Raw genomic sequence first — 26,844 nt, 5'->3', positions numbered from 1 at the left:
TAATTCTCATTATTCAACTTCATGTTCTGCTCCTGGGGTTCATAATTCTGGCCTTTACACTGACTCTGGAGAAATGTTTTGTGCCTGGATTAGAGGGCTTGAGCAATAAGGAGAAGTTAGAAAAACTCAGGTTGTTTTTCTCTGGAGTGGCAGAAGCTGAGGGGAGACTTCATAGAAGTCAATAAAATTATGAGAGGCATAGATAGGGTTGACTTTCAGAATCGTTTCTTCCAGAGTTGAACTGTCTAATACTAGGGGGCACATATTTATGGTGATGGGGATAGTTCAAAGGAGATGTGAGGGGCAAGTTTTTTTTACACAGAGAGTGGTAGGAGCCTGGAACACACGCCAGGGGTGGTGGTGGAGGCATATACGCTAGGGACGTTGAAGTGACTTTTAGACAAGCACATGAATATGTAAGAATTGGAGGGATATGGATCAAGGGCAGGCAGAAGGGATTTGTTTAATTTGGCATCAAATTCGCCACAACATTGTGGGCTGAAGAGCCCGCTCCTCTGTTGTACTGTTCTATGTTCTATACCACAAACATGACCACTCCCAGGGACTGGAAACGTTGACTCTGTTTTCTCTCTCTCTCTCTGTATAGATGCTGTGAGTCTTACTCCAGCACACGGTTTTTGTTTATATTTTTCCTACCCTGTCCCAGACGTTCCCTTTTGTTCTCCCCCTCCTCCCCACCCAACACACACACACACACACACATCCTTTCCCTGTTGTGTAATATCTGTAATATATCTCGCCTGCCCCTCGGCTTGGATGGTGGTATATTTTGGATTGGACTCTGTTGTGCAGATTCCGAGTCAGCTGCAAAGGTTAACTCTGTTTCTCTGTCTCTCTACAGATGATGCTGAGCATTTCCGCAGCTTCTGAGATTTTGTGGGTTTTATTGCTCGGTGCACTTGATGTTTAACAGTCCCAATCGCTGTAAAACCGCAGTGCTAAATCAGCGCGGAAAAAAAAGGTGGTTTGCTGTTATTGTTAATAGCCTCTTGGCACGCACTGTAGCGTGCGAGCGTTCAGGCGTGCGAGTCGCCGTTCGCCAATAAAACGGGAGGCTGTGTGCTCTGCCCGTCTGTCCCAGAGCAATGGAGAGCAAAGACGGTGAGAGAGCGGGAGCTGACAAAAGCGGACCCACTGCCGATTTCCAGGAGAGGGTGCAGGGGATAATGGAGAGAGCGAAGCAGCTGCAGCCGAAGGAGCTTTTGTTTCGTTACAACGGTATCCTGTACCCCACGGTACTGAGCTCAGTGCAAACATTGCAGGCTCTGGGCAACTTCCAGGCTCGTTCCGAAGACCTGGTGATCTCTTCCTACCCCAAATGCGGTGAGGCTGTCTGTCCGATGTTTGTCGATTCCTGTTTGATATTTTAACATAAGTCCGTTTTGAATTTTTAAAGTTTGTCTCTGTCCAGAAGTTCAAATCTGCTTTCGATCCCAGTCCCTTCTGTACAGCTCCGGCCACTTTTACTCATTTGTTGTGATTCCTGCGGGATTGTTATATCTTCATTATTACAGAAATGTTACAGCTTTTGTTGCTTCTTTTTTGATGTTCTTGACAGTTGTAATTACCGTAAGTTTAGTCGTGCTAATGTTATTAACAGTGCTAATGTTTTGCTGCTCTATCCATTGAAGATTCATACGGACAGTCTCAGTTAATTCTCCCGGGAACGCGAAATACCATTAGAAATCACATCGCCCTTAACTTTCTCGCACGGCCGTCCATCTCTGCCCATCCCTGTGGTTCTTAATCCAACAAAATAAAAGAGCCAAACTCACTGACACCAATGTCACTGAGCAGTGATACAATCTGCATTATTGCTATACAGGAGCCAGCATGTTCAACATTGTTGCTGTCTTTTATTCTTCAACAGGGTGGAGGCAGCGTTGGTAAAGGTCTTTGAGAAGGTGCTGAGAGACAGTAACAACTGCAGATGCTGGGGTCAGAGATAACCCAGTGTGGAGCTGGAGGAACGCAGCGGGCCAGGCAGCATCACAGAAATTTTCTGAAGAAGGGTCCCGACCTGACACGTCAGCTTTCCTGCTTCTCTGATGCTGCCTGGCCCGCTGTGTTCCTCCAGCTCCACACTGGGTTATCTCTGAGAAGGTGCTGAGCTGTCTTGTTGAATCTCTGCAGTCCATGTGGTGAGGGGCCTGTCACACTGCAGTTAGCAAGAGAATTCCAGGATTTGGACCCAGTGACAGTGCGGGAAACGCTACTAGGCAGGATGGTGACTGGCCGGGAGGGGAGCTTGCGTGGGCCAATTTCCCGTGCAGCTGCTGCCCTGTGCTTCGGGATGGTAGAGGCGGCCGGTTCGGGAAGTGTTTTTAAAAGCCTGGATCGATCTTTTTGCCAGCACAGCCCAGAAACAGACTGTCTGATTGACCTGTTAACACTGTGAGACCATTTGTCAACATTGTCCGATAATCCAGGCTGTACAAAGTGAATCAGAGATAGTAGGAACTGCAGATGCTGGAGAATCCGAGACAACAAGGTGCAGGGCTGGATGAACACAGCAGGCCAAGCAGCATCATAGGAGCAGAGAGGCTGACGTTTCGGGCCTAGACCCTTCATCAGAAAAGGGGGAGGGGAAGGGTAAGGACAAATCCAAGGAGGCTATGGATGTAGGCTATCAGTCTTCGCCTGTACCCAGAGAGCTGGGCAGTAGCTGACTGAGGAGAGCTTTAACTGAAATAATTTTATCCCCTCCGCCGCTCCTTGCAATAGCAATTCTGAACCACACTTCTCACAGCAACAAAAGAACATATTTGCAGCAAAATGCGAATAATAAATTGGCAATCCTTCCGCCTATCAGTCATGTGCCTGAGAGGGTCCAGTCCTTGCAGCACAAGTGGAGGCTCAGCCCTGGCAGATGAGTGACAATGCAACATAACGCCAAGTTCCCCAGCTGCCTGCATGTCTGTCTGATTATTTGAGGTGAGGGAAGCAGTCAGGCATTTTGATATTTACAGATTGTCAAACTTTCCATCCTGGACGTGATGTCCAAGCTTGACATTTCTGGACTTCAGCCTTCTCCCTGTGCCAGGTATCTCCATGGCAATGCCCCCCATTGGAGTGAGGCTTTGGATGCTTGATGGGCTTTCATTGGTTCTGTTCACTGTTCTTTAGTTACTTCAGCCTTTTTCTGCAGGAAGTGTAGGTGTCAGTTATTTTGTTTCTTCACAGGATGTGGTGTTGCTAGCTGGGCCAACATTGATTGGCCATCCCAAACTGCCCTGGAGAAAGTAATGCATGGCCTCTGATTGGGTCATGATACACATTCATGTCCAGTATTAAAACAGAAAGTTGTGAGCGTGAAGGGCTGGTGTTTGTGTGGAAGGAGGTGTCTCCAGTGTAAACTGGGAAAGTTCTCAGAACAGTGGAATGTATGCAGTTTGTAACTGGATACCCAGAGAGTGTTTGTGTCAGCTCTGAAATGAGAAACAGATGTCGCGTGCGCTTGGAAAAGGAGAGCAGCAGTGGTCAGGGTTATGTTGTGATTTGGAGAAAGGGCATGTGTGGTGGCAGTTGGGGGAGGGGTGGATTGGCAATGTATTGAAGGAAGTGTAGCATTTCATTGAGAGTAAAATGCAGGAAGATTAAAATTGGCACTTTCACTATTGTGGTCATGCAACTATTTGCTTTCAAGATTGAAACCATATCCTTGGTGCAATGCTAAAGGTGTGTAACCTGTGTAACAGTTGACTGTTTGGCTGTCTGTCCATCATTAGATGTAAAAGAGGGTTCCCATCAGACCCTTCACTTGTTCTAGAATCAGAAGATTTGCATTGTGCTTAAATAAAAGCAGAAGCCATCATATCTGTGAAACTAAAAGCAGAACATTGACAAAAAGACTACTTGCCCAAAATTAACGTTAAACTCTTTGGAAGGTGTACAGCAGTTGGTTTTTATTGATTTGATTGTTGCTGGTTTAACTGGAAATTTGCAATTTAAACATGGCAGATCAATCAGAATGTTTAGGATATTCCATTCAATTGTTTCAAGTCAATTACTGCACTATTACTGCATTGTTTACCAGATTTTCCAGACGGCAGAGTGCCAGTTATAGGGAGAGGCTGGATAGCTGGGACATTTTTCCTTGGAGCGTAGGAGGCTATGGGGTGACCTTTTGAGGTTTATAAAATTATGAGGGGCATGGATTGGGTGAATAGCCAAGGCCTTATCCCCAGGGTAGGGGAGTCCAAAACTACAGGGCGTAGGTTTAAGGTGCGAGGGGAAAGATTCAAAAGGGACCTGAGGGTTAACTTTTTCTCTCAGAGGGTGATGCGAGTATGGAGTGAGCTGCCAGGGGAAGTGGTGGAGGCTAGTATAATTACAACATGTAAAAGATATTTGGACAGGTACATGAATAGGAAAGGTTGAGAGGGATATGGACCAAACACAGGCAAATGGGATTAGTTCAGTTTCAGAAACCTAGTCGACATGAATGAGTTAGGCCAAAGAGTCAGTTTCCAGGCTGTTTGATTCCGAATACTGAATGGAGAGAAGGCAAGAGTACGTGTCCAATGTTTGGTTTTGCAGCCTTGCCCACTATGATTCCCTTATGAGGCACACTAGCCATAGTCAGAGCAAACATCAGAGAAGATACTCCTGAAGGTAACACTGTGCGGTCTGTCAGCTGCCTGGAATGGTTGCCTAAGGGAGATGTTAGACTTATGATTGTATTCTCTGATAAGTAACTGTGGAATTGTATGTGCATCTTGAGTTTGTGTTGTGCCCTAAGGCAAGTTCTGTTACTGCAGCAAGTATCTGCTCACATTGATGAAGTAACCAGTTATAATAACTCTTTTATTTTAACCCTGTTCTACAGGATTTAATTGGGTAAATCTGTTACTTTGGGATATTGCCACTGTCAATCAGAATGAATCCAAAGACGGGAAACCTGAAGACCTAAGTAAAATCAAGTTATTGGAATTTGAAAATGCTGGGAGCTATGAGGTATATGGATGAGAAATTGTGTTTGAGTCTTTTAAAGAAAGTAAAGGCTTGCATTTATATGTTGCTTTACATGATCCTTAAACATCAGTAATGTAGAAAACGTGGCAGCCAAGTTGTGCACAGCGAATTCCCCCAGGCAGCAATATGATAATGACCAGATCATTTGTTTTTGCGATATTGCTTGTTGGGTAAATATTAGTCAGGACACTGGGGTTATCTCCCCTGCTGTTCTTTGAAATGATGCCATGGGAGCTTTTACAAGCAGAAGTGGGGCAGGCGCTAACACTGTGCTCCCGTGGGAATTCAGGGATGTAACTGTTGCCTAGCAACCTGTTTCTGATATTGCATTCACAACGTTATGGGTTAGATTGCCATAGGTTTAGTAATGAATCTCATTCGTGGGATGTGGGAGTCAGCATTTATTGCACATCCCTAAAATTACCACTGAGAAGCTGTTAGTGAATTACCTTCCTAACAGCTGGGAGTTTTGGTTGGCCACTTCAGAGTTAACCACATTGCTGAGGATCTGGAATCACATGTAAGCTGATTGGCCGAGGGGCGGCTGATTTCTTTCCTTTAACAAGCATCAGTGAACCAGACAGATTCTTTAATGACAATATGGTACTTATCTGGTCACTATTATCCAATACTAGATTTTCAAAGTCTTGATTTATCTGATAACTGTGTTTAAATTCTCCCAATTCCATAGTGGGATCGGAACCAGATTACTAGTCCAGGCCAATGGATTTTGAGTCTATTAACATAAACACTATGCTACCGTACCCATGTGTTGGTGATATTATTTCAATAATGACTGCTAATTAACATAAAGTACAATGGCCAACATCTAAATAATGGCAAAAGATGAAACAAAGAAGTGCGGATGCTGGAAATCTGAAACAAAATCAGAAATTGCTGGCAAAACTCAGCAAGTCTGGCAGCACCTGTGAAGAAAGAAACAGAGTTAACATTTTGGGTCTGGTTCCGAGGAAGGGTCACTGGACCCAAAACGTTATCTCTGTTTTTTCCTTCACAGATGCTGCCAGACCTACTGAGGTTTTCCAGCAACTTTGTTTTTGTTCCTGATTTACAGTATCCGCAGTTCTTTCGGTTTTTACTTGGAATGTGATAATAGGCCTGAGAGTGGGTGAAAATGGGTTGGCTGTGCTAAAAGCAACACATGCCATGACTCGAAATGTTAACTCTGATTTAATACAGTAGACTAGATCTGGTGATGTCCTTACAGCATCTAGAACTCAACATCAAGTTCAATACCTTTAAGCCTGATTCCATCCTTCCATGTTTTTTTCCCACCCTCACACCTGGTCCTGTCATGGCGTGGCTTGTTTTAAGCAAAACCTACCCATTCTCTCCTACTCTCATCTCTCAATATCACTTTATTCAGCTTCTCTACTGTCCTAGCCTACTAATAATAATCCCCTTGTTTACCTACCCATTCCATATCTCTCTCTCTCTCTCTCTCGACCCCATCTCCACCTATCTGCTAATGTCCTGCCACCACCCCCCCATCCTTACCTTCAGAATAAATACCACGTTTTCCTACCTGCTATCAGTTCTGGTGAACAGTCACCAGACTCGGAATGTTAACTCAGCTTTCTTCCCAAAAATGCTGCCAGACATTGCTGGGTTTCTCCAGCAATTTCTGCTTTTGTCTCTAAACAATAGCTAAGCTCAATATCAGTGATAAAATACTGTATTCCCTCATGTGGACATCCAAAGAGTGCAGAGTAGTATTTAACTCTGATTTATATTTACCACCTCCCATATTGTCATGACACTCAGATGAAGAATGCCCAGTGGGGAGGTGCCAAGCTGCCATGGAATGTATTGCACTAGGGAGCCAGGAATCTGAGGAAGAGGGGCAAGGAGATAAAAAGAGAGATACTGAAGGAATACGTCCTGTCTGTTGTAACGTGAGAATTGTTAGATGCATAAAGGAACAAAGCTTGCCTCTTAGCATCTTGGTGATTGCATGATACAATGATAATGGAATTGTTAACAAATCATGGTAATTTCATCAATCCAGTATCAATCTAATCAGACAGCTGTTTCTCCCAAACATCCTTCGTGTAACATGTCATGTCTCAATGTACTCATGTACTCAATCCCGAGTATTATGAGAAGCCACTCACTGTTCCCAATCTATGGAATATCTAGTCCAAGAATCTCATCAGGTCTCTTGTGAATTTAAATAAATGTATTTTCTGTTATTAAGTTCGGGAGACTACATCTATTTTGCTCCTTTTGTGCATCCTGTTTATTGCCAGTTAATGAGCACAGGTTCTATATTGTCTAATCTGAATTTATAATGCTTGCTCCTTTCGTGATGTACCCCAGTTCCTCATTAGAAGGGACATAGTGATGATGTCACTGGATCAATCATCCAGAGACCCAGTTTATTGCTTGGACAATATGGGTTCAAATCCCACCATAGCAACTGCTGGAATTTAACTTCAAATAAATAATCTCTGTAATGGTAACCATGAAACTATCACTAATTGTTGTGAAAACCCATCTGGTTCATCATGGGGAAGGAAATCTGCTGCCCTGACCTGGTCTGGACAGCATGGGACTCCAGACCCACAGCATTGTAACTGACTGTGAAATGCCCCGAGCAAACCACTCAGTTCAAGGGCAATTAGGGTTAGGGACAAATGCTGTCCTTGCCAGTGGATCTTGCGTCGCATGACAAAGCTTTCATCTCAAAGCTTTGGCTCAGAAACACTAATTTGTGAAAATGGGAGAAAGTGTTGATATTGTTTTTGTAACATCCTTCCCTCAAATTGTACTTGGTATTTTTTTCTGTATTTGATCCTGAATTCATGCTTCACAGTACATTGCTGGTTCTAAGTCACCAGCTTCTATGGATTAGCCCTGTTACCAAATTGTACTTACTTAAATAGGATAAGTTACTTAACATGAGTACTTTCCTTTATTACAAGTAATATTAAAGAAATTTCAAAAATTATTTAATTTGCTGTAAGGTGCTTTGATTCACCTGAATAGTCATGAAAGGCACTATATAAATACAAGTCTTAATTTTATCACTTTGACATTGGTGTCTTTCTGAGATGCTGCATTGAAATATGAACTGTATGTAAAGGCGGAACAATCGGGCAAAAGTCGCTTTGGGTGGGTGTTAGAACCTGTTGGGTTGCAACACAGATTGTAAAAACGCTTTGAGCAAGAGATAAGTTACAATCTCATTGCCTGTTATCTAAAACCAGTAATAAGTTAAACGTCTACCTGTAGTTTTTAATTTATACTTCATACTTATGAATAAACAAGTGGTTTGCATTTTGTGAGAAAACCTTTTATATAATAAATTATTAGCTACATGAGGTAATGTCAGTGACCTTGAGACATTTCTACAGTAATATTTATAATGTTCTTCTTGGACCATTTTAAGTTTCCATATTTTGCATGAAAGGTGATTAATTACCATTCAGCATATGGGAGTTATTCCTTGTCATTTTATGAACCAGTCATGCCCAGTTGGATTTGTGTGTAACTTTTGTTTCTATTCTAATGCCTGCTGGAAAGATCTTTTGTGTGAAAGATTTTTGTCTTAAAGTTTATAAAGTTTCCTTCATTTGCCCTTTGGTCCTGCTATCCTGGCTTAATTTGAATGATCTTTTCGACCTGCATTATTTATATTCAACATAGTATTTCATGTAATGTGATGAAGTTTCGTTTTGATCTTCTCATTGGGGATTGAAGGACCGTACCTTTGCTTTTTTCAAACCTCTGCATCCTATTCCAAGGATCTGTTTTCCTGTCATCCGCTCTAATTCCTGTTTAGAATTCAACATGATACTGTCAAGTGAAGAAACCCAGATTATAAAAACTTTGGCACAGGGGAGATGCACAACTCATTTAAGTTTACTTTTTTTCAAGCAGAGAGCAAAGGGTTGATAATTAATGCATTTAATGGACTTGAATGTAATGTAATAGGGGAGGCAATGGCCTAGTGGCATTGTTCACCAGACTATTAATCCAGAGACCCAGGTAGTTTCCCCAGGATCCGGGTTCAAACCCTGCCATAGCAGATGGTGGTATTTTAATTCAATAAAAATACACCTGGAATTAAGAGTCTATTGCCTATGACTCCATTGGTGATTGTTGGAAAACCCCATCTGGTTTACTAACGTCAGCTAGGGAAGTAAACTGCCATCCTTACCTGGTCTCCATGTGACTCCAGACCCACAATAATGTGGTTGACTGTTAACTGCCCTTTGGGCTATTAGGGATGGGCAATAAATGCTGCCTAGCCAATGATGCCCTCATCCTGTGAATAAAAGCAATTCCCAGGAAAGCAGGTAATGTGGAAATATTTGAGGGAAAATTGAATAGATATTTGAGGTCATCAGTGATGAAGTGATGTGCTAGCTTTGGGACCTGCTAATTGGGATGCAATGTCTTTTTCAGTCTTGTACTTCCTTACCCAGATTCCTTGCACCCTGTCTCGTGGTGTACCTATATCCAACCTTTAGCATCATCATTTCTTCCACAACTCATGTGTTTTCTATTTCAGTGGTTTACATGTGTCTTTTTCTATGTGAAATATCTTTTTCACAATTGGTGTGCCTTTTATTTAACCAGCGTAGTCTGAGCCTTTATCCTTCCCTCTTTCTGATTCCTAGATCATATAGTTGTCATTTCAGTACCAACAGGCTGAATTGGAAGCTTGATTCTGATGCTGGACACCAAAAAATAGAAACAAAGGGTGGTAGGAGAATGCACATTGGGAGCTATCAATACTGGCTTTTATTCCAAATGTTGCATTTAAATGCATGCTGTTTTGGCACTACAGAGGGAGCTTGGTTGTATGCGTATGCCATTTCTGATGTAGCTGAAGTATTATGAAGCACTGGTGCCACCATTGCCATTCAACTGGAATCTTTCTTCATCCAATCTCCAATAAATGTGATATAAAAATGAAAAATGTCTGAAAAACTCACTGAACAGGTCGGAGAGCTTCAGTTGAAATAGGAATGGAATTAATGGAATTGATGTTATAGGTTGATAATTTTATTTTTATCAGAAGGTATTTGGCAAAATGTTAGGAGAAATTGTTTTCTAAGTGTGGACTAATCTCTGCCTTTTTTGCAAGTTCTTACACATATCTTTCTGGTTATTCATTTAAGATAATGAAAAATGATCCATCTCCTCGTGTCTATGGCACACACAATCATTACAACAATTTGCCACCATCTATAAATGAGAAGAAAACAAAGGTAAGATTACACATTAAATGTCAATGCACGTAACGTGAGACCAAACCCAGATTTTAATCACCTTAACAACATCTGCAAAGGGCTTAATTGATTTGATCATTATCCTCTTTGGCTGACTCATAAACTCAATAGTATACCAATCATTCGTAGCAGGTTCTTGTGACACAGTGGTAGTGTCCCAACCCCTGGACTTAGAGGCACAGGTCCAGGTCCCACCTGCTCCAGATGCTTGTAATAACATCTCTGAGAAGGTCGATTAGGGAAGAAAATAGATTAAATAAAACAAAATTAAAATCTTTCCGTTAACACCATAATGGGTTGCAACCGTCTGCTTTCTGGGTGATGCTGAATTTAGATCTTGCTCCACAATGACTTGCTGATCATTTTTTAAAAAAGAAATTCATAGCCATAACTTACATCCATCAGCATTTTCTTTTTAAAACAAACCACATTTCAAAATGATAATCTATATATTGCACTCCTTTCATCAAACGGTGAAATTTTAATTTCTATACAAAAACCAGATAGAACTATTGAATGAGTTTAAGCAAGGTTGAACTCCATTGTATAATTACAAAACTGCTTTAAGTAAAAGTGATTTAATAATTGATCCATACTGGTAATATATGTGGAGTGAAGTGGAAATTGGTTAGGATGGTTTTGATTCCATCAGTGTAACCCAGACCCCTGGGTTTTGTGGTCATCTACTGTCTATGTCTCTCTGTCTGGATTTCAACTGAGCTAGTCAATTAGATAAGGTATTGGAGAGGTAAGGACCAGCAAGGGAATATACATAGACTTGAGGAATCAGGAAAGAAAATGGACAAAAAGGAAAGCTGCAAAGTAGTGATAGTTGTTTTTTGACTTCAAACACATTTTGTGTGTAGCAGGCTTGATCAGTGCCTAGTATGATAAGCTTTAGCTGGCAGAGTCACAACTGAAATTGGATTTCTTTACACAAACGAGATCACAAACTTAACTGTCATCCAGAAATTCCAGAGAATATGTCAGGTGTTTGTTTTACATAGACAAAGAGTGACTCAAATCAAATTGCCACTAAACGTGATAGCCAGATTAATAGAATCACGAGAGCAACCTGGTGGCATGGACTCCTTCAGCCTAGAAGCTGGTAAGTGAAAAACATTCTTTTCATAGAATCCCTACAGTGTGGAAACAGGCTGTTTGGCCCAACAAGTCCACACTGACCCTAAGAGCATCCCACCCAGGCATATTCCCCAAACCTACCTAATCTACACATCCCTGAACACAATGGGCAATTTAGCATGGCCAGTCCACCTAACCTGCATATCTTTGGACTGTGGGAAGAAACCGAAGCACCCGGAGGAAACCCACGCAGACACAGGGAGAATGTGCAAACTCTGCATAGACAGTCGCCCGAGGCTGGAATCAAACCCGGGTCCCTAGCACTGTGAGGCAGCAGTGCTAACCACTGTGCCACCGTGCCACCCAATTTATTCAACAAGAAAGGTTTCAGAGTAAACCATGAACCAGAGTGTTATGTCTTTGGATAATGCTGACAGTACTTCTCCTTATTAAATCGAGTATTGATTGGAATTGGGTTTGCAAACTACACTGGAGGATTTCCCACGATTAAACTGAAAGCACAATAGATGGTAGTAATATTCTGTTTGGCTTACCCTCAGTCTCAGAGCAGAAAGATTAAATGTGCTTGACTTGTTACCTCTCTACAGATACTGGTTGTATTTCGCAATCCCAAAGACAATGCAGTGTCCTATTATCACTTCTGTCAGAATAATCCTTTACTGCCCGCCTCTGCATCTTGGGATGAGTTTTTCAGAAAGTACATGGCTGGAGAAGGTAATGCATCTTGGCTACAATTACTCTCAGGCTTAACCATTCCTAGATTGTGTGTTTTTTTTAGAATTTTACACACATTAGCTGTACACTATCAGCATAATGAGCGACAAAGGGTTTCGGCCCGAAATGTTGACTTACCTGCTCCTCGGATGCTGTCTGACCTGCTGTGCTTTTCCAGCTTCACACCTATAGACTCTAGCTTCCAATATCTACAGTCCGTATCGTCTATGCTGTCAGCATAATACCAGTTCAGCATCGCTCAAAAAGATATCTCTTTTGGAAAATTTTCACCTTGCACTCATCAGGACATTTTGCAAGAGCACCAATTTGAGGGAGGACCAACATTTATATGACATGAGAGGAGATTGCTAATTGGTTGACAAACTGACTCTGATTGGGGGAGACATTACCTATGAGTGCAAAACAAAACGTTTTGACAAAATGGTATTTTTTTTTCAGCAATAGTCAAGTTCTCTAGTACGAAATGAGTATCTGTACACTCCCAAATTTTGGAAAAGCTGACATCAAGCAAGTAAATGTATGCAGCAAAGCAAAAGAAAAGCATTTTCTAGTCAAGGAGATTTTTCTGGAAAATGTTGAAGGATTGGAAGAACGATGCCTATCCATTGACAGTGTTGTCTGCCTTTTCCTTTCAGTGAAACCGAAGTTTTCTCCCTTGACCTCTTTCCTAGTTCAAATGTCAGCATAAAAATTGGCATATAAGGACTGTCTTAGCACCAAGCACATTGATGTGGTAATCCATTCGTGACCTCAATAAGGATCCTTCCCTTTGAGTCCCCTACAGCAGAATTGATCTGTGATCTCAGCCTCTGCCTCACTGGAACCCAAACCATTCTTTATCCCAGTCCAACTGTGACCCACTTGTGCTTGGGGTCTGTGGTCCACGTCAGGAGATATTAGGGCAAATAACCGAATATTTAGTCAGTGAGGTAGATTTTTAAGTGGAAAGGTGAGGATTTTCAGGGAGAGAATTCCAGAGCTTAGGACCAAATAAACAGCTTCCATTAGTGGGGCAATTTAAAATCTGTTAAAATGAGGCACCGACTTCTGTTCCGGGAGGGAATCACCTTCATCATGAAGTCAGTCAAGTAAAAATTGGTGATGCAGGTGAGGCAGTAAGAGCTGAAGTGGGACACAATCTGTCCACCATCATCTTTCCCTTGTCAACAAGAATCGGATAGACACCGTGCTCGCAAGGTGACCAATGGATGTCACTGCAAAAGCAGACACATGTTGTCTGAGACTCAAAGGCTGGGATTTAATGTGGCAGTGACGTCCTGCTCACTGGGTTGGAGAACCGATGGGAACCCCTTGTCGTTACCATGGGGATGCCTGACCAAGGTAAGTACAGCTCAGGCACTTGGTCACTGACGGGGCTTCGCTTGGGTGTAAGAACCTGTCTGTGCCACTAGGTAATGTGCAGGTAATGTGCCAAGGGCCAGCCTGATGGTCGCCTCTAGAACCATGGACACCAGAGATTGTCGGGGTTACAGAAAGAGGGGTTACGAAAGGGGCAACAAAGGGCTGGGTCAGAGCCAAGGGAAGTAGGAGATGGCTTTCAGTGACCCAAGTCCAGTCTAATGCTAGGAATTGGGCACCGAGTGTCTGTGAACCAACAACCACCTGGAATCTCAAATTTGGAACTCAAAACTTCGCTGATTATAGATATTTCTACTCAACCCATTCAGGCACATTAAAACAAACATCTAGGGCAGTTGGGACTTGAATCCTTGCCAGTTGGCCCAGAGGTCACACACCACCGCGGCCCCATACTCTGGTCTTAAGTTTAGTGACATTTGAAAACACTTCAGTTATCAGAAGTTCAGAACTGGGGCAGAGTTATGACATTCATTTGCAAGGAATAATGGTATGAAAAAGAATACAAGTTTTGAAAATACAAGCTGTCTTTGCTTTTTGGAGCAAGGGACCAAGGAGTCTGGAGCATTGCGAATGCAGGATATTTAACGGTGAATGCTTTCCGGTATTGTGGAATTGACGGTGAAAATGCTCTTCCCATTTGTTTTCTTACGATGGGGCTTAAATTTGAACAGTTTTAAATGGTATTGATGAGCAGCCCTAGACTGATGATCAGTAACCTTGTGACACAGCATATCCATCGCTTTCGATTGCTCATCAAGTCTGGTATTGAGCCCTGGTTTGATGCAGCATAGAAAGGGAGCCTGACCCTTGATCCCTGGTGGAGTGTTGGGAATCGACCCCCTTCTCTGAGCTAAGTGGTGTGCGATTATATGCCCCTCTGCTTTGCATTCCAACAGCAGCTTCAATTCAGCTTCATCAAATGAAACAAAGAAAAAGGATAAAGTCACCACATCTATTTCCCTGAATGCTGATGTTAATATGAATTATGTCTGTGTGCCTCAGTCTGGTATTTCTTAACCTCCAGCCTGACTGCACCTACAGACTTCCTGTCATTTAAATCTTGTTATCTAATGCTCTGGGACTTCACGTTTTTAAGTCATTAATTCTGACCGAAATTACACCTTAACATTTAACAACTGCGTTGTAGTAAATCAAATTCACAAGTTTAGGTCTAAGGGACACCATCTGATAGATTCACTACTCTGATAAGACACAGTAGATCCATTCAAAAAGAACAAATTACATTAACAGGGCTGTTGTGTTCAACAGTGGTCAATGCTGTATCACTGGATATTATGTTGCAAGGTTACCCTTCTGTTTGAGAAGAATGAGGAACTCAATTACAGAAAAGATTCTTGGGGGAGCACTGACTCTGATAGAAATACCTTGTGTAGCACAATCGTATGTGTTACTGTACCTTTGATTAATATTTTTTTTCCTGATGCTACTTTTTATTTTTAAAACAGTCGGTTGGGGCTCCTACTTCGATCATGCTCTTGTGTGGGAGAAACATGTTGATGACGAGAATGTGAAGATAATCACATACGAAGAGCTGAAAGAGGTCAGTGTAATTTTCTTTTGATGCAAAGCCAACACTGTGCAGATTAGTGTACAGGACTGCCCTTATTGAGAGATAACTACTGTCAAAACTAAAGATTAGACACATTAAACTACTGGAGGCGGTTAACAGAATGATCAACCTTCATTTACCTCTTATGAGGAGCAATCCCTTTTGCTTGTTATGCATCTAGTAAAAATTCTCTTTGTAATATTTTACGGTAGCTAATTTGTGCCAATATATTTACGTGACCACGGATATGGACGTTGTAGAAATTTTTACTCCTTTTATCACAAAACTGCTGGTGTCTGGCATAAAATTATCTCTTGATATTTTATATCAGAAATTTAACTTATGAACAAAGTCTGAGGAAGTTTGTTTTCTTCAGAAATGAGTTGTCCCCAGTTGAATAGAAGTTTGCAACATTAAAAACAAATTGACAAGTTGATTAAATAATTTGTGTTTCTTCAGAGACAAGGCTCAAGATGAAAAGGTTAGAAAGACAAGATTAAGAAGGCATGTCAGGTAGAACCCAAGCAGTAGTAAGACAGAGAAATACATGACCAGGGCAAGCTAATGAAGTAAACAACAGGAGTGAGTGTCATACATAAATTGACATGTTTCAGTTGAGAGGAGAAAGGTAACTGGTGTTGACACAGGAAAAAGATGGCAGAATATTTTTTAACAGGGTGTGCAACTATGTTGTTAAAGGGGGGAAAAACCCATGACTCCTGATTCATTTGTCATCTCCATATTCCTCCTTTTACTAGAAATTAACTAGAACTAACTAGAATTGGGTGATAACATGCTGAGTCAGAGGTCATGACCACATGATAGAATAACGCAATATTGGAGGAATGCTGCACTGTTACTGTCCCTATTATCCAGGCCATTACTTATTCCTTAAGCAACACCCAATGCCACAAATCAAACTAGTGGATTATTGCTATTCATGGGAGATTGCTGTGATTTCATTGGCTGCTGTGTTTCCCACTTTACAATAATGCCTACTCTTCAAAAGGTACTTCATTGCCTGCTGAGCACTATGTGATGCAATGAGGTTGTGAGACAAACTGCAGAAATGCAAATTCCTCATTGCCTGTCTTTCCCAATCAACAAGCCTACCGCAGCACTTGTATAGGTTTGTCTTTTGCCACAAGTCATTGCTCAACACAACTGAGTGTCAGGAATGGATGTAAATGAGTTGACCTCAGCTGTGCTTGGTACATTGGATGATTGCAAACATTTCCAGTATCAATGATGTCACCTGTCATCAACACTTTTTCACCCAGGCACCAATCCAAGTGCTCCTGTGTTCTTGTAAACAACATCAAACTGAATAATCCTTCAGGTGCAAGGGGAGGTAATGTCTCAGATGATCTGGTTCATGTCCTAGTGCAGGGGTTAATGGCCATGGGAGGTGCCCTCACAATGTGGCCGAATATGTTTGAGCATCAACTTGTAAGTCCCTCCAACTGGCCTATGGCAGGCAGTGAGAGCGGGAGAAACTCAGACTCGGGTCTGCAGGGCTTGAAGTGAAGTAATCCCCTTTTAAGCAATAAGCTTCAGGCTGATGATCTGTTCCAGGAAAGAAACAATGAAAAACATAAGTAAGCATGGCTTCGCCTCCCTCACGTGTGACCAGCCTTCTAGGGCTTCAGGAACAGAAATCTCCTACTCAACCTTCCCTCAGGAGATGGACTGGTTGGAGTCCACAACAGTGAATTATTAAAAAATCTTATTAAAGGAGTGGGCTGAATGGCTTTTTCTCCTCTTCCTCTATGTTTCCCAGTAAATGTCTTCTTTATAGTATTAGTTGACGATTGACACAAATACTGTTAAGTTTTTTTTTAATAGTGTTTAATGCACTGCAAATGGAGTTTCTCCTTTCTATTTGGGTTACTTTCCCCAGACCTCAAGTCGGTAGTTACTTTTTTGGTACCAACGAGACAGATCCCATTAGTCAGCCAGAACCCAGATAGGCTGAATCAGTATGATGCAAGTAATTGTGTACTCAAATGGGTATTTGCTGAATATTCAGCCCTGAATTGGAAAGCAATTTCCTCAGCTTTTGAGTGGTGCAGTGGAAATTGCCTCTGTAATCACCTTGGCTTCTGCTTTTCCGTCCATTTTGTTTTTCCCAAGCTAAGGAATATCTGCCCCTCAATAGGCTTGTAGTTATCTGTGTGACAGTGGGCCCAGATCAATTTGCCAGGCACCCATTTGGATAAGAGTTCATAAATGCTTGTTCGCAGTCAGCTCATTAATCCATTTTAAAAACAAATGTATGATGCTAAACAGGTGCTGTTAATCAAAAATAAATTAATAATCTAATGAAAGAATGGCCTGTATATTGTACCAAGTTTCTCAAATGACTTTGCATAGGGCAGTTAGAGATGGACTGAGCTAGTGTTGCCCATGTCCCACAAGAGGATATATTTTTAAACTTACTCTGATGTGCAGTGACCATTTAGTCATTTTTTTTTCTTTGTTGATGTTGCTAGCTATATGTTGTTGTTCTGCAGGGATCATTGTCATTTTTCAAATAGTAACATGGATTCTGTGGTATTACCCTGATTTCCATGACTGGCACTTCATAGCTAATCTGCCAGTATGTGGTTCAGAGTAAGGGTTGTTTGAGATAATTCTCTGCCATCAGTCCTACTTTGTCTATAGTTTGTCTTGGATCTTTCTAATGATCAATGGCAGAGAATGCAGCACTCTAGAGTCTTTGCATTGTTCTTAGTTAACAAGCTGGTTTATTGCAGAGAGGTATAACTACATACTGTTCCAGTATAAATACTAGGACTCTGCTCCCTACAGAGGCTATTATAGAACTCACTATCCACTCAGACTGTGTTTTCACATCAAAAGAATGGATGGCGCTCAATTTAATGTTTAATTCCTTTCAAACCATTACCTTACACACCAGGTTGTTCAATGCCCACCTAAGTGTTCCATTAGGACCTAAGTTTAACATTTAATACAAAGGACCACACCTCTGACCATGAGGCACTCCAGCAGTGCGGCATTACATTATGATCCATGGACCTGGACATCAGCAGATGCGATTTAAAAAGGAGTCTTCCATTTGAGACTGAGATTCGCAGAATTTGTTTCTCAGAGTCTTGAGTCTTTTCAGCTCTCGCCTTCAGAAAGTGATGGAGGCCGAGTTATTTAATATTTCTAAGAAGAAATAGATTGACTCTCTCATTAGTTAAGAAGCAATAGTTATCAAGGGTAGGCAGGAAAATGAGACTGAGGTCACGATAAGATCAGCAGAGCAGGCTTGAAGGGCCAAATGGCCTGTGCCTGCTCCTGATTCATCCAGAGTCATCGAGCTATAGAGGCGTACAGCACAGGAACAGACTCTTCTGTCTAACACGTCTATGCCAACCAGGTATCCTAAGTTAATCTAGTCCCATTTGCCAACATTTGGCCCATATCCCTCTAAACCCTTCCTATTCATGTATCCATCCAGATGTCTTTTAAATTTGATACTTGTACCAGCCTCCACCACTTCCTCTGGCAGCTCGTTCCATACACACAGCATCCTCTGTGTGAAAAAGTTGTTAGTACGTACAGGAAGCCAGAGTGTTGCATTAATATTTTTTCCATTCCCTTTCTGGGAGCAGGCCTGATCTAGGTGCCTCCTGTGACAGTGACGGAGGTGATGGAGATAATCCAATGCAGGGAAGGAGTAAGGTTAACCACGAAATTGCATTTCACCCACTTGGTAGCAAAGGGCTGCTGCTGTAATCCCTGTCCTGATCTAAATAAAGCTCAGTGCGACTAGGGCAGAACGTGGGCATCCTTCATTAAACACAGTTTAAATGTTGTGTCATGTTGTGGGGAAGTTGGGAAACACTGACCATTTTATTGTGACATCAGAGAGAACACACTGTGATTCCCATCCAGCCTGTTCGACAGTGTGGCAATCACACAATTTCACAATGGTGTTATCGATGAATCACTTCAACTGTCCAATATTTAAATCACAGTTTTTTTCAAATGTGAAACCAGAGGAAGGATTTTTTGCAACAGCACATTTAATAATAAGTGGAATTGAGCAGGAAAGTATGCAGCTTCATTTCCTCATATGTACTGTGGGGACTTGTCACAGGCTAGCAGACTTTAATGCCACTTTCACCCCTGTATTAGCAAATGACAAAAATATGGACATAAATTGGGTGCTTAATTACTACAGGTTGACTCTATTGACAGTGATGGCTGAGTTCTGAAGACATTGCCATGGCAAGGGAACCCACAAGAAGGAAAAAAAATATATGGACCTTGTCCTCACCAACCACCACCTCTGTAAATGCATTTGTCTATGACAGCAACAGTGGGAGTGACCATCACACGATCCTTATGGAGACAAAGCCCTGTTTTCACATTTAAGATAAACTCCAGCTTGTTGTATGGCACTACCACCTTGCTGGACGGGATAGATTGTCAACAGATCGAGCAGCGAAAGACTAGTTATTCCAGAGGTGCCATGGGTTTCAGCAGCAGTACGATTGTGTTCAACATGATCCATGACTTAGTTGTGCGGCACATCCCCCGCTCTACCATTACAATTAGAATTAGAATGAGCTTTTATGTCTCATGTACTGAAATGAGTAAAGTGAAAAGTTTACAAGTCGCCACTTACAGTGCCATCTTAGGTACAAAGGTACCTTGGTACAGATTCTTACGTACAAATTCTGAGGGGAAAATAAATTAGAAAAGTGCAGAAATAAAAAGTTCAGAACAACAGTCCTTCCAACCCATCCGCGCTGGGCCTTGACTCCAGACCGTGCTGGTCTTCACCTCCAGACTCCTGAGGCTGGGACACTGCTCTGGAATCATCTCAAGGCCAGGGGTCCATACTGAGCCCACCAGGCCAGGCCGCCGAGAGACCGCCACACTGTGCCGCCAAGAGACTATCAACAAGCTACACATTTTCATATACAAGGCACTGTTCTTTTATTCACTGATGGGATGTGGGTGTTGCTAACTGGCCCAACATTTATTGCTTGTCCCTAGTTGCCATTGAGAAGGTGCTGGTGAGTTGCCTTCTTACAGTACTGCTGCCCACATGCTGCAGGTAGACCCACAATGCCACTGGGGAGAGAATTCCATGATTTTGACCCAGTGGCACTGAAACAATGGAAACAGAAGGAACATGTGCACACAACACACTGTGCATGCTTCAGGTTAACAAAATAAGTCATCACTGGTTTAATTCTTAGGACAATGCCCTGACCGATCAGAGTTAATCTGCCTCGTTTGAAATCTGAACAAAGTGTAGCAGTTAACAGTCAATCATCACTAACTGCTGCCTTCTCCATGACTGTACCTCCTAGAACCAGAGTCTGCTTATGGACCAATCAGCACTGTTCTCTCATCCAGTGTAAATGTTAGCCTCTTGTTTATTGGTATTTCTTGTGAAGTGCCCTGAGCAGTGCAGAGCTTCAACAAAATGTGTTTCTTTTCAATACACAATTCAATTGTCTTTTTTTTTACTGACCTTACTTTAGTAGGTCATTCTGTGGCAGAGTGTAACTTTCTAGTTTTGGGAAAGAATTCTGTCTGAAAAATGAAAATCACAGTTTATTTCAATTTTTGTTTTAATTTGACTCAACCTCTAACATGGAGCAAAATATCTTGCTCCTTAAAGACTGTTGGAATGAACGACTTTGTGATCTCAGTCATGATCTTAGAGATAGAGAAAGGAGAGAGAATCAAGTAAAACAGTGTAGGAAATAACTAAGTTATGCCCTGGTCCCTGTCTTTTTCTAGGTAGGGACTGGAGGAGGGAGGTGCTAAAAGGGCAGGAGATAAATAAACTGAAGCTTGCTGTGGAATATATTAAAATCTCTTACACACATTTACTTTTCTGCATTTGCAGCTTTCCAGTGGTTTTTGAAGTGCGTGTGGGTCAGACAGAGGCCTAGCATGCCATGCCTTAGTGTGAATCCTGCTGAGCTGCTTGTTGCTGGAAGAACAGGGTCACCTGTAATTACCCATTTATTTTGATTTACCGACTCTCCAGGTTATGCATTTATTCTGATGGTTTTGTTGTGTTCCCCCAAATAGGACTTGGCAAAGGGGGTGCAGTCAATTGCAGAGTTCTTTGGCCTCTCTCTGAGTGAGGAGCAGATTCAAAAGATTGCCGGCAGAGGTACCTTCCAGGCCATGAGCAAAAACGCTCAGAAAACTCACTCAAGTTTCGGCAAGATTATCTTCCGAAAGGGTAGGTGGAAATCAACTCTCGCGAGGGTCTGAAATGTTCAGTTTGGAGCAGGAAAGATAGAACGTGTTTTTGCTGTTCATTGAAACTTGCAGCTCAGAAGAGGTTTCTTAACCCATTGTAAAAGAACAGCCATACTTAGTCCCTGCTTTTGTCTGTAATCCTCGAAGTGACAAACAAGGAACAGGAGTAGGCCATTCAGCCCTTCAACCCTACTCTGCCATTCAATAGGATCATGGTTGAACTGATTTGAACCTCAACTCTACATTCCTGCATAGCCCTGATAATCTTTCACCTCACTGGCAATCAAGAATCCACCTATCTCTGCCTTAAAAATATTTAAAGATTCTGCATTCACTGCCTTTGAGGAAGGGAATTCCAGAACTCTCAACTTTCAGTGATTTTTTTATTTCCTCATCACTGTCCTTAAAAGGGCAAACTGTGCCCTCGTGCAAACTCTGACCCCTAGTTCTAGATTCTTCCATAAGAGAGGAAACATCCTTTCAACATCCACCAGGTCAAGTCTGCTGAGGATCTTGCATGTTTTAATCCGTGGCATGTGGCTGAGTGTTTAGCACTGCTGCCTCACGGAGCTAGGGATCTGGGTTGAATTCCAGCCGTGGGTGACTGTCTGCGTGAAGTTTGCATGTGCTCCCTATGTCTGCGTGGATTTCTGCCAGGTGCTCCAGTTTCCTCCAACAGTCCAGTGATGTGCAGGTTAGGGTGAGTTGGCCATGCTAAATTGTCTGTAGTGTGTAGGCTAGGTGGATTAGCCATGGGAAATACGCTGATACGTTGAGATGCTTTTCAGAGGTTTGGTGCAGACTCGACGCACCAAATGGCCTCCATTTGTGCTGTAAGGATTCTATGCAAGTCACTTCAGACTCTTCTAAACTTCCAGAGAATGCGGTCTAGACTTCCTTGTGTCAATGCAATTCACTCATTCCAGGTGTTAGTCTCGTAAACCTTCTCTGAACCTCTTCCCATGCATTAAAGTTCTTCCATGAGCTCAGTGACCAGTGCTGTACACAGTACTCCAGATGAGGTCTCACCAATGCCCCATAAAACTGGAGCGTAGCCTCCCTACTCTTCCATTCAACTCCCTTCACAATAAAACGCCACATTCTATTAGCTTTCCTGATTATTTGCTGTACCTGCATTCTAACCTTCTGCAATACATGCATTAAGACACTCCGAGCTCTCTGCATCTATTAGCCGTGCAATTTTTTTGTTATTCGTTCACGGGATGAGGGCATCACTGGTTAGACAGCATTTATTGCCCATCCCTAATTGCCTAGAGGGCAGTCCAGAGTCAACGACATTCTTTTGGGTCTGGAGTTACATGTAGGCCAGACCAGTTGTTGGTAGTTCCCTTCCCTAAAGGACATTAGTGAACCAGATGGGTTTTTCCCAACAATTGACGATGGGTTCACAGTCATCATTAGATTCTTAATTACAGATATTTGTTGAATTCAAATTCCACCATCTGCCGTGGCTGGATTTGAGCCCGGGTCCCCAAAATGTTATCTGGATCTCCAGACTAATAGTCCAGCAATAATACCAACAAGGCCATCGCCTCCCCTTAGTCTCTCACCATTTCAGTAGCATGCTTTTTAATTTCACACTTTCTTATGTTATACTCCATTTATATCCCTTTCGAGCTCCTTATGTTCTCTTCACAACTAAAATTCTTCATCTTCCGTCATTCTCCAGTGGCCTTTTCAAATTATTTATTGAATTATTTACAAAATTACCAACTCCTCAGATACTAAAGCTGTCTGCGTCCATGTACAGCGAGATCTAGATAATGCTGAGGATTGGAATGATGTGTCAAGTGACATTCACGTTTGCCAGGCAATGACCATCTCCAACATGAGGGTACCTCACAATAATCCCTTGACATTCAATGGTATAACAGTCACTGAATCATCCAGTATCAACATCCTATGAGGTTAACTTTGACCAGAAATAGAACTGAACCAGCCATATAAATACTGTGGTTACAAGAGCAAGTCAGCGACTAGGAATTCTGTGGTAAGTAACATACGTCCTGACTCCCAAAGCCAGTTCACCATTTGTAAGGCACAAGTCAGGAGTGTGATGGAATATTTTCCACCTGTCTGGATGGGTGCAGCTGCTACAACACTCTAGATACTTGACATGATCCAGGATAAAGCATTTCCCCTGATTGGCACCCATTCACCACGTTCAATAGTGACTCCCTTCACCATTGACAGACAGATGGTGGCAGCAGCGTTTACCATCTACAAGGTGTACTGCAGTAACCCACCAAGCTCCTCCAAAAACAGCTCTTGACCTTTGTCTTCTACCATTTAGAAGGACAAGCACGGCAGTGCATTTGAACACCCGGCCTGCAATTTCCCCTGTAAGTAACATGCCATCGTAACTCGGAGCTATATCTCCATCCCTTCCCTGTCAGGGGGTGAAGTCCTGGAAATTCATCCATTGTAGGTGGCTATACATCATGTGGATGGTTCAAGAAACTGCCTCACCACCTCCTTCTCCAGGGCAGTTAGGGAAGGACAATAAATGCTGGTCCAGGCAGTGATGCCCAAACTCTATGAATGAATAAATAAAAACAAAAGTTTGCAAGACAGAGGGCGTGGCTCATTAATGTCCTTTAGGGAAGGAAACTGCCAACCTTACTGGGTCTGGCCTACATGTGACTCCAGACCCACAGCAATGTGGTTGACTCTTAACTGCCCTCTGGGATGGGTAATAAATACTGGCCTAGCCTCCAACGCCCTCATCCCATGAAAAAACTAATTAAAAATAAGACTCCTTTTCAAACATGGCATTCCGGATCCCATTTCCTGTATTTGTCCTGATGAGTGAAATGCGTTCCCCTTGTCTTTTAATTTTTCCCCGATGATTTTGAATTTGTGATTTCTAGTTAACTGTTTTTTCCCTCTGTCCCTTCCAAACCTCGTTGAGGTCACCTCTGATCTTCTCTGTTCCAAGAAGAAAAGTCCGATTTTTTTTTCAACCTTACCTCCGAACTGAAGTTTGTCATCCCAAGTAAGAACATTAGCATTCCTGTGCAGATAGAAACCTGAATCATTGGCAAAACCTATTGTAATTTCCCTCTGTAATCGTGCACCACAAGTGATGAGCAACAAAGATGGCAACATATTATTATTAGCCACATGTTACCACACATTCACACTAGCAAATTTATAGATTTTCTCGTGACCAGCCACTTTATTGAGGTCTCCATGATTTGCATAAGACCCTTGACTGCAAGAATTTTACAGTTCCCCAGTGATATGTTTTCAGGTGGATGGGCCTACAAAACTCCCCTGTAGACTGCCTGCCCCCTACTGGTCCATTGGCTCCCCCACAGTGGTTCAGTGGTTAGCACTGCTGCCTCACAGTGCTAGGGACCTGGGTTTGATTCCGCCAATCAGCAGTTTTTTTTTCTCCTGACATATAAATTGTTGTGATGCTTTCAAATTTGGCATCCTTGCATTTGTCCTAATGAGTGCAAGATGAAAAGCTTTGGCAACATGTTTCTCAGTTAAACAATGACCATGAAGTTATTGCCAGTGCGGTGCCCATCACAATTGTAAGCCTCGAATATGTGGGTAAGAATTCCACCCTCCACCACCAACACCCCCTCATGCTCCCACTCCAAGACCAACTTGCCCCTATTTACTTCAGTCAAGAGGATTCTCCATCAATAAAACAAAGTGTGGACATTAGAAATCTGGAGTAGAAACTAAAATTGCTGGAGAAACTCAGCAGGCCAGGCAGCATCTGCAGAGAGAAAGGAAAGTAAATGTTTTGGGACCAGTGACCCTTCTTTAGAATAATTAGTAGTTAGGCAAATATGGTATATATATGCTGAAGTTGGGGGCGAAGGAGTCAGCAAATAGGTGGAGACGAAGCCCTAAGGGAGAGAAGGACGGGTAGGCAGGCAAAGGGATGGATAATGGTAAGCCAGAGAGAAAGAAAAGCTGATAATGGGGACTTTAAGTCGGTGAAAATGTGTCGGCTGTGCTGAAAGCAGCCCATGTCAGGTCAGGGTCTGGGGTGTGGGGGCTGGGATGGCTAATGGACATGAAGGAAGGATGTGTGGGTAACAGACATGTTCAGGCTCTAAAGTTACTGAACTCACTGTTTGAGTCCTGAAGGCTGCAGGGTCCCCATGCAGAAAATGAGATGCTTTGTCCAGTTAGCACTGAACCTCCCTAGAACACTGCAGCAGGTCTAAGATGGAAATGTTGGTGTGGGAGCACGGTGTTGTGTTGAAGTGACAGGCGCGGTGGCCAGATTCTACGTTATTGGCCCAGGTCAGTTTTAACGACTTTGTTTTGCTTTTAATCCAGGTGTGGTTGGAGACTGGAAAACCCTTTTCACTAAAGAGCAGAGTGAAGAGATGGATGCAAAGTTTGAAGCATGTTTAGCAGGCACAAAAATAGGAGCAATGTTGAAGTATGACCTCTACTGTAAGGAGTAATTAACAACACTGTGAATATTATGACAGACAAGGAATACATTCTGTTTAGAAAAGGCAAGTATTTAGAACTGTGAATTCAAAACACACTGGCAAACATCCAAAATCCTCCATTTAAAATCAGAAAATGCAAAAATAAGCAAGAAGATCATCAGACAATGACATCTGAATGTTGCAAATTCAGAGCTAAACCTCTTGTGGCTTTGTAATTCCGTGACTGTAACATTTAGCATTTCAAGCTCTCAGCTTCTTTCACCCCATGTGCCCTCCCTGTCTCCACAAAGGTGACCAGTACCAATCTACAAAAATCCTCCGCAGAAACCAATCCAGCCCAAAATCCCTTGCAATTCATCAAAGCTGAACACAGCCCGAAATGTACTGTAATATCACAGCCTCACAAACTCTGCAATGCTGGAGCTGCAATGTGGCATGCTCAGGACAAGGACGATTATAGGTCATTGCAGTAAGATTTTTTGTCAGTTGCAGACAGGCAAGCACAGCAGTTGTCACTACCTCAGACACAGGGTGGAGGTCACAATGATTGCTACCTTCACCATGGTTTTATTGTTGGAACAGTAGGGCTAAAGAAGCAGATGAAATTCTCCTTTAGATCAAAAAAGTCACATTTTAAATTTTTTTTAAATAACAGAAGATGCTACATCGTGAGCACCTTTTTTTAAAGTGGTTTTACTTAAATAATATAGTAAAAACTGAAGACATATTTTACAGTTTTTTGATTCATTTGGGTATATAATTTATTTCCGTACTCCTGCTATTAAGAGCCACTGATAACATTCCAAAAGTGCTGGACTTTGAAAGTTAGAATTAAGTACTATTTCTCTAAACTATAGAGAAGGGAAATCTTAACCTTTTTTGAGAAATTTTGTCTCCAGGTTTTTGCTGTTAATTTGTATCATTCTGAATTCTTCAGTCGTTGTTCGGAATGTTTTTTAAAACAATGAAAATTCTGGCATCAAAAAATAAATGAGTTACTTGGGATTTTGGTGTGTTTATTGATCTGTTTATTTTTTGCGTACTGTTGTGATCTTGTTTTGTGAATTTCCGTGAGATGTTCCAATGTGATAAATTGTTATTTGAA

General features: G+C 42.1%; 1 protein-coding gene across 1 annotated transcript; it reads left to right on the top strand.

Annotated features, from left to right (window-relative positions):
- The first annotated feature begins 594 nt into the window (after positions 1 to 594).
- On the top strand, positions 595 to 26,844 carry sult6b1 (sulfotransferase family, cytosolic, 6b, member 1). Its single transcript, XM_048601211.1, has 7 exons — positions 595 to 1,344; positions 4,850 to 4,977; positions 10,146 to 10,235; positions 11,948 to 12,074; positions 14,942 to 15,036; positions 21,115 to 21,271; positions 25,618 to 26,844. Exons 1-7 carry the CDS (start codon positions 1,107 to 1,109, stop codon positions 25,746 to 25,748), a joined length of 966 nt encoding a protein of 321 aa, XP_048457168.1. The 5' UTR covers positions 595 to 1,106; the 3' UTR covers positions 25,749 to 26,844.

Source organism: Rhincodon typus, chromosome 9 (assembly GCF_021869965.1).
Source record: "Rhincodon typus isolate 14 chromosome 9, sRhiTyp1.1, whole genome shotgun sequence".
Classification (NCBI taxonomy): Eukaryota; Metazoa; Chordata; class Chondrichthyes; order Orectolobiformes; family Rhincodontidae; genus Rhincodon; species Rhincodon typus.
This window is presented reverse-complemented; position numbering and strand designations above follow the sequence as displayed.

Bases quoted from the DNA above. Each gene is read 5' to 3' on its own strand.
- sult6b1 (XM_048601211.1), top strand. From the start codon at position 1,107: ATGGAGAGCAAAGACGGTGAGAGAGCGGGAGCTGACAAAAGCGGACCC. The intron at 4,978-10,145 runs GTATATGGATGA...TATTCATTTAAG, and splicing joins AAAATGCTGGGAGCTATGAG to ATAATGAAAAATGATCCATC. The intron at 15,037-21,114 runs GTCAGTGTAATT...TCCCCCAAATAG, and splicing joins CATACGAAGAGCTGAAAGAG to GACTTGGCAAAGGGGGTGCA.